The 14,908-nt window shown below is 46.3% G+C and overlaps 1 protein-coding gene across 1 annotated transcript in view; it reads right to left on the bottom strand.

Moving 5' to 3' along the window:
- Positions 1–944: 944 nt before the first annotated feature.
- Positions 945–14,908, bottom strand: part of chfr (checkpoint with forkhead and ring finger domains, E3 ubiquitin protein ligase) — a 44,272-nt gene continuing 30,308 nt past the window's right edge. Inside the window, exons 12-16 of the mRNA XM_072517332.1 lie at positions 12,731–12,801; positions 8,235–8,322; positions 6,750–6,857; positions 4,387–4,459; positions 945–1,328 (exon numbers count right to left, since the gene is read on the bottom strand). Of these exons, the coding sequence (XP_072373433.1) occupies positions 1,286–1,328; positions 4,387–4,459; positions 6,750–6,857; positions 8,235–8,322; positions 12,731–12,801 (383 nt within the window). The 3' untranslated portion in view covers positions 945–1,285. The remainder of the gene's footprint in view (positions 1,329–4,386; positions 4,460–6,749; positions 6,858–8,234; positions 8,323–12,730; positions 12,802–14,908) is intronic.

The raw sequence follows: 14,908 nt of genomic DNA, 5'->3' as shown, positions 1-14,908 counted from the left end.
TTTGAGTGCCCTGCCATTTAAGTTGGCCAGGAGCAGGTTCAGGTATTTGGGTATTCAGGTGGGCCAATTTTCTTTTTTCCAATTAAGGGTCAATTTAACATAGCCAACCGATCTACCTTGCAAATCTTTAGGGTTGTGGGAGTGAGGCCCACGCAGACACAGGGAGATATTCTTGTCTTGTTTGTTGCCAGAGAGTGGGGAGGGTTAAGGGGAGAAAATGTCAAACTGTGGGGATTGTGCTGTGATTCTGAATGATTAATGATTGTGTTTACGTATGCCCTGGTTTGGATGAAAACATTTAAAAAAAATTTTTTAAAGAGTGGATGTTGGACAAGGAATGGTTCAGGGTTGTTCACAATGCTCTCACTGTCCAATAGCATATTGATATTCACTACTAATATGTCTCCTTAAATGAAGGAAAGTCCCTTGATCAAGAAGGTGTAGGGTGTCCAACGGATCATAACTCAGGTAAGGAACCTCAGCAGAGGAGGGGAGAAAATCAAAGAAAGCCCTCCAAACTTTGGAGAAAGCCCTGAAGAAAATCACTCCAAACAATTCAGAACGATCTTTTTCTTTCTGCAGCCAGGCAATGTTTGCATTGGGAGACGTTATGCAGTCAAAAGTAAGAGCAGGCCCCGAATATAAACTTAAGGGAATCTTTCGCTAAAAATTAATCTGTAGTAATTCTAATTTGTACAATGCTTAGCTTCTATAAAAGATACTGTTCAAATATGTTCAGAGGGTCATCTCAGTGGGGAATGCTTGAGAAAGCAGCAAATGTTACTTTGCAACTCAGCATTTTTTCGAAGCTCAAGTCGTTGAGTTTCCCCAGACAATGGTCCAATAAAAGCAATGTTTTTTTAAAAATGTTTCAGCTCCAGTTGTTCCAAGCTTAAATAAAAAATATACTCCTATATTGACTGCACAGCAGTAAGAAAAGAACATCAAGAATAATCAATTTTATGTGGAAAATGTGATATTACAGTAGTTTACAGCAGAGCAAACATTTGCATGCTTTGCTCTGAAACTGCGCACTTTTTTTAATATAGAACTTTTTTTTTTAATAAATGTTTAAGCACAAGATTCCTACCACATGACAGAAAAATGGGTGAACTCCCTGCCAATCGGCTGATCTTGGTCTCATCTTTTAGGTATAATACATTTTACAATGGCCCATAACCTCACAGGTTGATTGTATAAAAAAGATCCCTAAAGACAACTCTTGAAGTTCAAATGCAGTCCACCTTCGCCTCCAGGGGCTGCATGGCTTTGATGTTGAGAGACCTCAGTTCTTGAAACGTGTTTGCTCACAGATGTGGTTAAATTTCCTGGAACGAAAAAGACAAAGGTTTCTGAAAAAGTGGCAAAAGTTCTTTAATTTAACTTATTTCAAAGCAACCTACTTTCCCAGTCAATATTAACTCCAATTTATATTACAAGAATCAATCTATCTATATATATATATATATATATATATATATATACACACATCTTGTGCAACCCGGCTGTTCAATGCAATGGGTATACTTGGTCACAAGTAACAACTGCATTTATAGCACCTTTTAAGTTGCAAAATGTCCGAAGGTGCTTCATCAAACAAAAGACGGCATTAAAATGTGACTAAAAGCTTGGTCGAAGAGGCAAATTTTAAGGATCTTGAAGGCAGTGAGGGAAAAGGATATATTTAGGGAGGGATTCCAGATCTTGGGGTTTGATAAGGTGCCACATAAAAGTCTGATCCAGAGGGCAAGATTACAGGGGATTGGGGGTAGAGTGTTAGATTGGATTGAGGATTGGCTGACTGACAGAAAGCAGAGGGTCGGGACAAATGAGTCTTTCTCTGGCTGGTGAACTGTAACCACCGGGGTGCCACAGGAGTCAGTCCTCGGACCTCAACTGTTTACAATCTACATAAATGATCAGCAAGCAGGAACAGAGTGTAACATAGCAAAATTTGGGGATGATACTAAAATAGGTGGGAAAGCAGGCAGTGGAGAGGAGATAAAGATTTTAGAGACAGATATGGATAGGCTAGGAGATTGGACTAACATTTGGCAGATGGAGTTTAAGTAGTAAGTGTGAGATTATCCATTTTGGCCAAAAAAATAAAAAGTCAAATTATCAAAATGGAGAGCAGATTTAATATGCGCCTTGGCAGAGGGATCTGGGTGTCTTTGTTCGTGAATTGCAGAAAGTTGGTTTGCAGGTACAACATGTAATTAAAAAGGCAAATGGAATGTTAGTGTTTATTGCAAAAGGACTGAAGTATAAAAGTAGAGAAGTGTTGTTGCAATTGTATAGGGTGTTGGTGAGACCACATCTGGAGTATTGTGTCCAGTTTTGGCTCCTTATTTGAGAAAGGATGTGGTGGCTTTGGAGACAGTTCAGAGGAGATTCTTGTAGGTTTTATAGGAGAATGGGGATGAGAAACATATCAGCCATGATTGAATGGCGGAGCAGACTCGATGGGCCGACTGGCCTAATTCTGCTCCTATGTCTTATGGTTTTATTTCGGGAATGAAAGGGTTGACGTACGAGGAGTGATTAAACAGTTTGGGCTCATACTCGCTAGAGTTTAGAAGGATGAGAGGGGATCTAGTTGAGATGTATAAAATACTAGATGGGATTGATAAAGTAAACGTAGACCAAATGCTCCCCCTTGTGGGGCAATCTAGAACAGGAGGTCACAGATACAGGTTGAGAGGCGGTAGATTTAGAACTGAGATGAGGAGGTACTACTTCTCGCAGAGGTTGTGAATTTGTGGAACATAGTGCGGTGGAATCTGAATCATTAAATGGTTTCAAGAAGGAGACAGATATACTTCGGATAAAAACAGGTTAAAGGGATATGGGGAACAGGTAGGGAGGTGGATTTGAGACCAGGAAGAGATCAGCCATGATATGATTGAATGGCGGAGCAGGCTCGAGGGGCTAAATTGCCTACTTCTGCTCAGAATTCCTATGCTCTTACAACATCAATGGCGGAATGAAGAAAATTAGAGTTGACTGAGAAGCCAGAATTGGGGAAAAACAGCATTATAACATGGAAATGCAAACTACAACTGAATAACCTATTCACAAAAACTCTTGGGTTTCCAAAATGGAGGCGTTGAGAATTTTCAATCAGACGTGAATTGGAAGTACCTGGGAAGCCAATCAACCATACTTTTCAGATTAGTCTCAGATTGAGCATTAGCATTTATTGCTGCCTCAAATTTATTTTATTTATAAACATCCCTCAGCAATGAGCTCATTTCAGATCATTCTCCGCAGCAAACCAATATTTGATCAGGCCTCTGCTTTGGTTTGGTGAAACTGAGGCCCTAAATGGACGGGCCATTAAACACAGCTCCTCCACAGCTACAAACAGCGTTCCCTTCTGCCTATTAGACAAGTGTTATCAACATAAACACCCATTTTATTCTATAATATACTGACTGGAACATGGCACAATGATCCTTTTGTAATAACACATCCTCCGACGTATTATGAGCAATGCCACTAGACATCCACTAACTGTGTAACCTTTTTTGTTCAAACTCATAGAGACCCACAAAACCCCTCTTGTATCATCCCTGTCCCACCCATCCCCTCTCTCCATGTCATCCTGTTCCACATTCCACATCTTTCATGCCAGCTCTCTGCCCCCTTGCATAGCCCCTCTCCCCAAGTCATCTCCACATCCACACTTGCTGACCACTTCACCCCCTCCACTCTGTCCAGTTTCTCTTCCCCCTCATTCCAGAGTCGTCACCCATCCCTTCTGTGCCAAGCCCTCCCCCTCAATCCCCACCGCCACCTCACCCCCTCAAAGCTATTCCACTCCCCCCTCCATCCCGTTTCTTCCCCTTCCTGTATCACCCCTCCAGCCCATTCTCTTGTGCTGCCTCCCCCTCACACAGTCCCATGCCTCCCAACACATGCAGCCACCTCTCTTCCCTCAGGCTCTCTCCACCACATACCCCTGCTCTCCGACGCCATGTCCTTGTCGTCAATCATCATGAAGATCCCATAATCAAGGCTGGGGAACATGGAACACCAAGGGCTCGGCGGCAATAAGTAAGGTCACGGAGAAGGGGCGAAGGGCCAATAAGCAAGACCAGGAAGCAGTGAGAGCAGAACCCAGTCACTGAGGCCATGGAATTGCAAGAGCAGACGGCCAGTAAGTCAGCTGGGTGTGCCAGGCTCCACCCATCAAATCAAACCATTGATCAATCAGAAAATGCAGACCGACAAAAACTGTGCATTACTATTATGGATTACTAAGTGGCCGTGGCAGATTTCATTAAATTGTAGCTAGACATTAAGGCAAGCTGTAAAATGATAGGCAAATGTTCACGTTTTTCTCAAGACTAGAGATGAATTTAATCTGTGTTTGGTACTTACATGGCATGATGTGCTTTAACCTGTGTGCGACAGTTTCGACCCCAGTAGCAATTTGGACGTGCAGTTACAGACTCTACAAGATCAATTAGTTGTAATTTAAACCAAAATTTCTTAAAGAGTAGACAAGATAATTTTGAAAGAATCCTACATTTTCACAGTAACATCATTACCTGTGACACTAATAAAGATTATTATTATAGCTCTTTTCACTGCACAGAAAAAACGTGAGAAATAAACACATTCTCCCCGTGTTTGCATGGGTCTCACACCCACAACCCAAAGATGTGTAGAGGCGAAATGGCCACACTAAATCACCCCTTAATTGGAAAAAAAAAAGAATTGGATACTTTAAATTTAAAAAAAACAAAGAGAAATAAGCCTATGAGGGTGTCCTTCTGAAAATCAGTGCACAAACAACAGTGCTCTTTTTAATATACACAGGTCGGGGCACATACTTGTTATGGGCCAGGGTTTAGAAAACTCCAAAGTACATCATGGAGTTCACCTGACCTACAACTGTTTATTAATTTTGGTTACGATGAGCACAAGAGCCTGTCTTTCACGTGTTATCAAACAGAGTTCTTTGGCGCTTTTAATCAAAAAAACAAGCTTTATTCTACAAATTTAGTTAACATTTGTATAAACACCACAGTAAGAATTTTTTTCTCTCCAAATTTAGAGCAGCCAATTCATTTTTCCAATTAAGGGGCAATTTAGTGTGGCCAATCCACCTAGCCTGCACATCTTTGGGTTGTGGGGGCGAAACCCACGCAAACACGGGTTGAATGTGCAAACTCCACACCGACAGTGACCCAGAGCCGGGATCGAACCTGGGACCTCGGCGCTGTAAGGCAGCAGGGCTAACCCACTGCGCCACCGTGCTGCCCCACAGTAAGAATTTTTTATCAACTACAAACATAAAGGCCCCACACAGCTACAGTATTCTTAATGATTCCCTCTTAACTGTTCCAATTCAATAACAAGATCCCATAATCCCAAAAAAATCTTTTTACCAAAACAGTAGGCAAGTATAATCATTGGGTTTCTTCCTTGTTATAACCTTTTTCAAATTGAAAATAGAGAGACACTTCTTTCAACCTGTGCAGTTCAAAACCAGTCCAAACTCAAAGCGAAAGTAAAACCCACAGAGCCACAAACCAGCTCCAAACTCAAAGCGAAAGTAAAAACTCAGAGCCACAGCCCAGCTCCACCCACAAAATGACATCACTGAAGCCATGTGATAAGACAAAAACATTTCTTAAAGGGACACTCCCATGACATATAAAACTATAATACACTGGGACTCAAATTAAATGAAGTACAATTCATGCCGAATTTAGGAATATCTACTTGAGTATTGGTATAAAAGAGACATGAAGTTTTCATTCATCAGGACACTTTGCAAGAATATATATGAGAAACAACAATCCATACTGTATGAGAAGATAATGTTGATTGGTTGACAATTGGACTCTGATGGTAGAGTCGCTGCGATGCAACAGTCGATAGTGACTGACAGATAATTGGCAAGCATCATTTGAAATTTAAACCAGGCAGCTTGCCCCCGACTGATCGAGGCATTGCCCGGAATCAGCAAATGGCTGTTGAAAAACCTGACTTCTTTTGAAAACAAATGTTCTGTTGATTACCTTCAATCTGATCCTTAGAGCCCCGAGGATTTATCCAGCCAGTGCTCTTATTTTCTAACAAATGTTTTGGAAATAAATTCCATTTAGATCAATGCATTAATTTGTCCGATTTGCCAGATGATCCTAAGGCTGTTTAGGAAGATACATTTACTTTCGCTTTGAGTTTGGAACTGGTCTGTGGCTCTATGGGTTTTATTTTCGCTTTGAGTTTGGGCTGGTTTTGAACTGCACAGGTTGAAAGAAGCGTCTCTCTATTTTCAATCTTAAAAGAATTATTACAAGGAGGAAACCCAATGATAAGATGCATTTATTGATAGTTTTCCTCAATGCTCACACTGTGATATTTATCTTCACACAAGTGCGGAACTTCAAAATTTCCAATAAGCAGCAACAGTAAATGCTTCTCATTATGGGCGGCACATTAGCACAGTGGTTAGCACTGTTGCTTCACAGCACCAGGGTCCCGGGTTCGATTCCCGGCTTGGGTCACTGTCTGTGCGGAGTCTGCACGTTCTCCCAGTGTCTGCAAGTAGGGGCTTTTAATAGTAATTTCATTTCAGCATTATTGTAAACCTACTTGTGACGCGAATAAAGATTATTATTATTATGGTCCTCAAGTGCGTCGAGACATCCTGAGGATGGGACTAGGAATGACATAAAATGTGAGCTACAGCTTCTTTACAAACTGCTGACCAGTCTTTAAATGGAACTAACCTGGAAGTTCTGCAGCAGGAATATTCTGCCTGTACTGATAGGCCAGCTCACGGAAGCTGTGCAGTCCACAGCAGTAACAAAGGATAACATTTGTTGTAACATGATAATCTATTTTTTTGAAAAAAAAGATAAAAATAATGCACAGTGCTTGTCGATGGAATTAAAGCCCCCATTGTCTTTAGTTTACAAGTTAAACTTTGTAAATTATTCTGATTATTACGCTTCGCAAAATGTCAAATTTAAAAGAATTGAATATTAGCCAACAGTACTTCCCCCCCCCCCAAGTAAAAGCTCCCATGAGGTCTCTTCATTGTCATTTAAATGTCTATGATGGTTTTGTTTTTTTACCCAATAGACAACATGACTGCCATATAGACAGTAGATAAGCAGCACTGAAGAATTCAAGAGACAATATGCATTGTTATATCAAAGGGCAACCAAATAAAATTTGGCTCTGGCTCCCTGTGTCTCCGTGGGTTTTCTCCGGGTTCTCCGGTTTCCTCCCACAGTCTAAAGACGTGCAGGTTAGGTGGATTGGACATGTTAAATTGCCCTTAGCGTCCAAAAAGATTAGATGGGGTTATTGGGTTATGGGGATAGGGTGGAAGTGAGGGCTTAAAGTGGGTCGGTGCAGACTCGATGGGCCGAATGGCCGCCTTCTGCACTGCATGTTCCATATTCTAATGGAGAGTCACATTACTAGTTCCACTCTTGAGACTTAACCACAAAAGCCGAGGCTGACATTCCAGTGTAATGTACGGTCTTTCGGACTCGCGGCGGCACAGTAGCACAGTGGCTAGCACTGTTGTTTCACAGCACCAGGGTCCCGGATCCGATTCCCAGCTTGGGTCACTGTCTGTGCGGAGTCTGCATGTTCTCCCCGTGTCTGCGTGAGTTTCCTCCGGGTGCTCCTGATGCCTCCCACAAGTCCAGAAAGACGTGCGGTTAGGTAACCTGGACATTCTGAATTCTCCCTCAGTGTACCCGAACAGGCGCCGGAATGTGGCGACTGGGGGCTTTTCACAGTAACGTCATTGCAGTGTTAATGTAAGCCTACTTATGACAATAAAGATTATTATGTTAAACTCATGTCCAGTCAGCCCTGTCAGGTGGAAACAGAAGATCCCATGGCACTATTTTAAAGGGCAAGGTCAGTCTCTTGGTGCCCTGGCCAATATTTACCCCTCATACATCATCACTAAAACAATTATTTGGTCATTATCACATTCCTATTTGTGGGATCTTGCTGTGTGCAAATTGGCTGCCACATTTCAACAGTGGATAAACTTCAGATACTTCAAAACATTTGCAATGACAGTAACATCTTTATTTTAACAGCACTTCTTCCTCAGGTTAATATCACTGACTTCATTGGCTACAAAGCATTCAGCAATTTCCTGTGGTCATGAAAGATGCTTTAGAGAAATGCAACTCTTTCTTTAAATAGTTTTTACCATAAATAGTTTTGGTAGCTTTTACACACACCTGCAAGGGCAAACTTGCCTCTCTGAAGAGCCAAAAGACTTTCTTGCAGCATCTCTTTCCAGGTAAGGCCTCTAGATGCAAGGTAGTTCTGAAAGATAATGCCAAGCCATACAAGATTAAGGTTAAATCAAGTATCATTACATGTAAAGGCATGTCTGGTATCCAGTTCCAAACTTATTCTGCTCCTGAAATCAGTGTCTAGTTTAAAGTTTCACTGGTTCAGCACACACCAGTACACAGAGAGCAATTCTCCAAAAAGATGAAGCTGCTTTTTGATGATGGGGATTAAAGGTTGTTAGGTGTGGGCAGCACGGTGGTGCAGTGGTTAGCACTGGGACTACGGCACGGAGGACCCGGGTTCGAATCCCGACCCGGAGTCACTGTCCGTGTGGAGTTTGCACATTCTCCTCTTGTCTGCGTGGGTTTCACCCCCACAACCCAAAGATGTGCAGGTTAGGTGGCTTGGCCATGCTAAATTGCCCCTTAATTGGAAAAAATGAATTGGGTACTCCAAATTTACATCATAAAAAAAATGTTAGGTAACTCTCATTAGATTACCACAATCTGTTCAAACTTTAAAAAAATTAATTTCTGGGATGTGGGCGTTGCTGGTTAGGCATTTATTATCCATCCCTAGTGAAAAAAATAATTCCTACACTGATGAATCTGATGATAACACTTTAAGGGAATGATAAGCGAAAGGGTTGTTTGTGCAGCCCACAAGACGAGTTGTGATCAGGCAGTTTTACACAATTGAGGGAAGTCATATGGAGCAGAATAGGAGGCCTGGAAGTAGGTAACCTGCCTGTGCCCTCAACCAGGGTAGGTATGTAGTCTCAGGAGAAAACGCTAAAACACACTGACTTACCAAAGTTCTAACTTTCTACTAATTAACCTCACATCTTGGCACATTTGGTATCAGTCTTAACCGCTCAAGTCTTTCTTAAAAAAAATAATTTTTATTAAAGGTTTTCATAAAATATCAATAACAAAATAAGAAAAAAGAACCCAACAGGGTAAAGTACAAAACACAATCTAAAAAAGCAACCCCCCAAACCCCTCCCCCTGTACCTAAATAATAAATTAACATTAACACCCCGACTTAAGACAACAGGTGTATACACCCCCTCAGACCCTCCAGTGTAAATAACATAAACAAAAATAAAGTAACACCCCCCCCCCCCCCCCCGAGCTGCTGCTGCCATTGACCAATGTCTATCGTTCTGCCAGAAAGTCTAAGAACGGTTGCCACCGCCTAAAGAACCATTGTACCGACCCTCTCAAGGCGAATTTCACCCTCTCCAATTTAATGAACCCTGCCATATCACTGATCCAGGATTCCACGCTTAGGGGCCTTGTATCTTTCCACTGAAGAGAATCCTTCGCCGGGCTACCAGGGACGCAAAGGCCAGAATTCCAGCCTCTTTCGCCTCCTGCACTCCCGGCTCCTCTGCAACCCCAAATATTGCGAGCCCCCAGCCCGGTTTGACCCTGGATCCTACCACCCTCGACACCGTCCTTGCTACGCCCTTCCAAAATTCCTCCAGCGCTGGGCATGCCCAGAACATATGGGTGTGATTTGCTGGGCTCCCTGAGCACCTAACACACCTGTCCTCACCCCCAAAGAACCTGCTCATCCTTGTCCCAGTCATGTGTGCCCTGTGCAGCACCTTAAACTGTACAAGGCTGAGCCTCGCGCACGAAGAGGATGGGTTCACCCTCCCTAGGGCATCTTCCCACGTCCCCTCTTCGATCTCCTCTCCCAACTCCTCCTCCCACTTACCTTTCAACTCCACCACCGAGGCCTCCTCCTCCTCCTGCATCACCTGGTAAGTTTCCGAGACCCCCCCCCCCCCCCGAGAGCACCCTGTCCTGTACTGTGTGTGGCAGTAGCCGTGGGAATTCCACCACCTGTCATCTGGCAAATGCCCTTACCTGTAAGTCTTCCCCGGGGGGAGCCCGTACTTCTCCTCTAGCTCACCCAAGCTCGCGAACTTCCCGTCCACAAACAGGTCCCCCAACATTCCTATCCCTGCCCTGTGCCACTCCGAAAACCCTCCACCTGTTCGTCCTCGGGCGAGCCGGTGGTTCCCCCGTGATGGGGTCCACGCCGAGTCCCTAACTTCCCCCCTATGTCGCCTCTACTGCCCCCAGATTTTGAGGGCCGCCACCACCACCGGGCTCGTGGTATACCTCCTTGGAGGGAGCGGCAGCGGCGCCGCTGCCAGCGCCCCCAGACTCGTACCCACACAGGACGCTGTTTCCAGCCTCTTCCATGCAGCCCCCTCCCCCTCCATCACCCACTTGCACACCATTGTCGCATTGGCGGCCCAGTAGTACCCACAGAGGTTGGGCAGCGCCAGCCCCCCCCTATCTCTACTCCGCTCCAGGAACACCCTTCTCACCCTCGGAGTCCCTCGCGCCCACACAAGCCCCATTATACTCCTGTTAACCTGCCTGAAAAAAGCCTTCGGGATAAACACGGGGAGGCACTGGAACAGGAACAAAAACCTTGGGAGCACCATCATTTTGATTGACTGCACCCTACCCGCCAGGGACAGCGGCAACGCGTCCCACCTCTTGAACTCCTCCATTTGCTCCACCAGCCTTGTAAAGTTAAGCCTATGCAGGGCCCCCCAGCTCCTGGCCACCTGGACCCCCAAATATCTGAAGCTCCTCTCCGCCCTTTTTAGTGGGAGCTCACCAATCCCCCTCTCCTGGTCCCCTAGCTGAACTACGAACAGCTCACTCTTCCCCATATTGAGCTTGTACCCCGAAAGTCCCCGAATTCCCTGAGGATCCTCATTACCTCTGGCATTCCTCCCACCGGGTCCGCCACATACAGCAGCAGGTCGTCCGCATAAAGCGACACCCTATGCTCCTCCCCACCCCGCACCAACCCCCTCCAGTTCCTCGACTCTCTCAGTGCCATAGCCAGGGGTTCAATCGCCAGTGCGAAGAGCAGGGTGACAGGGGACACCCCTGTCTCGTCCCTCGGTGCAACTGAAAGTACTCGGACCTCCTCCTGTTTGTGGCCACACTCGCCATCGGGACCTCATACAACAGCCTAACCCACCTGACAAACCCCTCCCCAAACCTGAACCTCTTCAGCACCTCCCACAGGTACCCCCACTCTACCCTATCGAAGACTTTCTCAGCGTCCATCGCCACCACTATCTCCGCCTCCCCCTCCCTCGCCGGCATCATGATAATGTTCAAAAGCCTCCGCACATTCGCGTTCAACTGTCTCCCCTTCACAAACCCCGTCTGGTCTTCATGGATGATCTGCGGCACACAATCCTCGTGGCTAAGACCTTCGCCAGCACCTTGGCATCTACATTTAGCAAGGAAATCGGTCTGTAAGACCCACATTGCAGGGGATCCTTGTCCCACTTCAGGATCAAGGAGATCAGTGCCCGGGACATCGTCGGGGGTAAAGCACCCCCCACCCCCCCCTTTGCCTCATTGAAGGTCCTAACTAACAGTGGGCCCAACAGGTCCATATATTTTTTATAGAACCCGACCGGGAAACCGTCTGGCCCCGGTGCCTTCCCCGCCTGCATGCTTCCTATCCCTTTGATCAGCTCCTCCAGCCCAATCAGGGCCCCCAGTCCCGCCACCCGTCCCTCTTCCACCTTTGGAAACCTCAATTGGTCCAGGAAACGGCCCATCCCTCCCTCCTCCGTGGGGGCTCGGATCGGTACAATTCCTCGTAGAAGTCCCTGAAGACCCCATTCCTTAACCGCTCATGTCTGATGGGTTCAAATCCTACTAAGGGATGCCTGACTGGAATACTCAGGACTTCCCCTGGTGCCTTGGCCAACATTATTTTCTCGACCAACACCATGAACAGATTACACGGCTGATTTGTCTGTTTGGAAGACCACACTCTGCACAAAATGCTGCTGTTTAGTTAGAAACAATAACTTCCTTCAAGAGTGCTTTCAGGTGTTCGATTAAGCACGATCCATTCATCCTTCTTCATATTTTGGGTAATAAATTTCCAAATCATGAAGTGGATAGTGCAGCACATTATCAATGCCTACTCTTCACTGTTGCTTCACAGCGTTTGGGCCACTGTCTGTGCGGAGTCTGCACGTTCTCCCCGTGTCTGCGTGGGTTTCCTCCGGGTGCTCCGGTTTCTTCCCAATAGTCCCGAAAGACGTGCTTGTTAGGTGAATTGGACATTCTGAATTCTCCCTCAGTGTATCTGAACAGGCGCCGGAATGTGGCGACTAGGGGATTTTCACAGTAACCTCACTGCAGTGTTAATGTAAGCCTACTTGTCACACTAATAAAGATTATAATTGAATGGGAAATATTAGAGGCAGTCCAGGTCACTCTTCCACACCTCTCCACAACACCATCAACAAAGGCACGAGAAACAGCAATCCACCTGCCTGGTTGCAGCATGGACACCATGCACTCCAGGGTCAACCAAAGACAGGCATCGAAAATGAAAGCATTTTTTAAAAAATGGAAGCTGGGCATCTTACCTTCAGAATGTCCGATTCGTAGCTATTGCTGTTTAGTATTCCATCCAGACATTTTTCTCCAAAGTTTACATCTGTCAAAAATATATTATCCAGTTAGAACTCTCTCAAAGTTCAGATTGAGAATTCATAAAAGCCACTGAACAAAAGGTTCTTATAAGGTTTGCTCCTCGGAGGGGGCCCCGCATCAGGTTCTGGAAAACCTAACTTGGAATACAGGACAATGGGGCGGTAGGACAGCAAGGCTAGTTTCATTTCGTCCTAGAAAAAACACAGATAGAATGGGGCAAATAGCTCTGCCATACTGTAAACGTCTACGATGGTTAACATTGGGGAAGATTAAACCAGAAGGGAATCCCCCCTGGATACAGATGGAAAAAGGAGAGGAAAGTGGCCGGTTTGCGGTGGATCCTCTAGAGCAGCGGCAAGGAAGGCAAGCAAAAACCAAGATGGCGTCGGAAGGTGGCAGTTTAACATGGGGCCCTGAACAACAAGAGTTCTTGAAACGCTGCGTGGAAGAGCTTAAAAAGGAGATGAAGAAGGAGCTGTTGGCCCCGATATTACAGGCGATTGAAGGGCTAAAAGATGAGCAAAAGACCCAGGAGCGGGAGCTTCGGGTCGTGAAGGCAAAGGCTGCCGAGAACGAGGACGATATACAGGGCCTGGTGGTGAAGACGGAGATCCACGAGGCACACCATAAACGATGTGTGGAAAGGCTGGAGGTGCTGGAGAATAATGCGAGGAGGAAGAATTTAAGGATTCTTGGTCTTCCTGAAGGTGCAGAAGGGGCGGACGTCGGGGCATATGTGAGCACGATGCTGCACTCGTTAATGGGAGCGGAGGCCCCGACGGGTCCGTTGGAGGTGGAGGGAGCATACCGAGTGATGGTGCGAGGACCGAGAGCAGGAGAAATTCCCAGAGCCATAGTGGGGAGATTCCTCCGTTTTAAGGACAGAGAGATGGTCCTCAGATGGGCAAAGAAAACTCGGAGCAGTAGGTGGGAGAACGCGGTGATCCGCGTATATCAAGACTGGAGTGCGGAGGTGGCGAGAAGGAGGGCGAGCTTTAATCGGGCCAAGGCGGTGCTTCATGAAAAAAAGATTAAATTTGGAATGCTGCAGCCGGCAAGACTGTGGGTCACATATCAAGGGAAGCACCACTACTTTGAAACGGCGGATGAGGCGTGGACATTTATTGTTGAAGAGAAATAGGAATAAGCGGGTTATTAAAAAAGAACGTTTGTGACAAAGTGGTGGGGCGAATATGGGGGGCAAAAGGGGGGAAGAGATGATTTTTATGTTGTTAATCCTGCGACCCTGTAACTTTTCTCTCTTCCACAGGTTGTGGGGGAGGGAGGAAGGGAGGTGGAGGAGCTGGGGGCGTTGGCCATTGGGGGCGGGGCCAAAAGGGAAACGCGGGCTTTGTTCCCGCGCTATGATAATTATGGCGGGAATAGGGAAGCAGGAAGGAGGGGGCGTCGCACGGTGCGAGCAGAGGTCACGGGGGGGAAGCCGAGGTCGGCCAGAGTTTGCTGACTTCTGGGAGCAACATGGGGGGTGTAACTACGCTAGTGGGGGATCTAGCGGGGGGGTGGGAGGGGGGATTTACTGGGTTGCTGCTGCTGGGGAGAAGGGGGAGCTGGTATGGGGTGGGGTGGGCGGGGCGGGAGGGCACCGCCTGGGGGGGACACAGCTGCGTGGGAACCGGGTGAGGAGCTGGATATAAGGGGATGGCTAATCGACAAGGGGGGGGGGGTAAAGAGCCCCCCAACCCGGCTGATCACGTGGAATGTGAGTGGGCTGAACGGGCCGATAAAGAGGGCACGGGTACTCGCACACCTTAAGAAACTTAAGGCAGATGTGGTTATGTTACAGGAGACGCATTTGAAACTGATAGACCAGGTTAGACTACGCAAAGGATGGGTGGGGCAGGTGTTTCATTCGGGGCTAGATGCGAAAAACAGGGGGGTGGCTATACTATTGGGGAAGCGGGTAATGTTTGAGGCAAAGACCATAGTGGCGGATAGTGGGGGCAGATACGTGATGGTGAGTGGCAAATTACAGGGAGAGGGTGGTGGTTTTGGTAAACGTATATGCCCCGAACTGGGATGATGCCAACTTTATGAGGCGCATGTTAGGACGTATCCCGGACCTAGAGGTGGGGAAGTTGGTAATGGGTGGA

This window comes from Scyliorhinus torazame, chromosome 1, assembly GCF_047496885.1.
Source record: "Scyliorhinus torazame isolate Kashiwa2021f chromosome 1, sScyTor2.1, whole genome shotgun sequence".
Classification (NCBI taxonomy): Eukaryota; Metazoa; Chordata; class Chondrichthyes; order Carcharhiniformes; family Scyliorhinidae; genus Scyliorhinus; species Scyliorhinus torazame.
The sequence above is the reverse complement of the archived record's forward strand: the minus strand, read 5'-3'. Positions and strand labels throughout refer to the sequence as shown.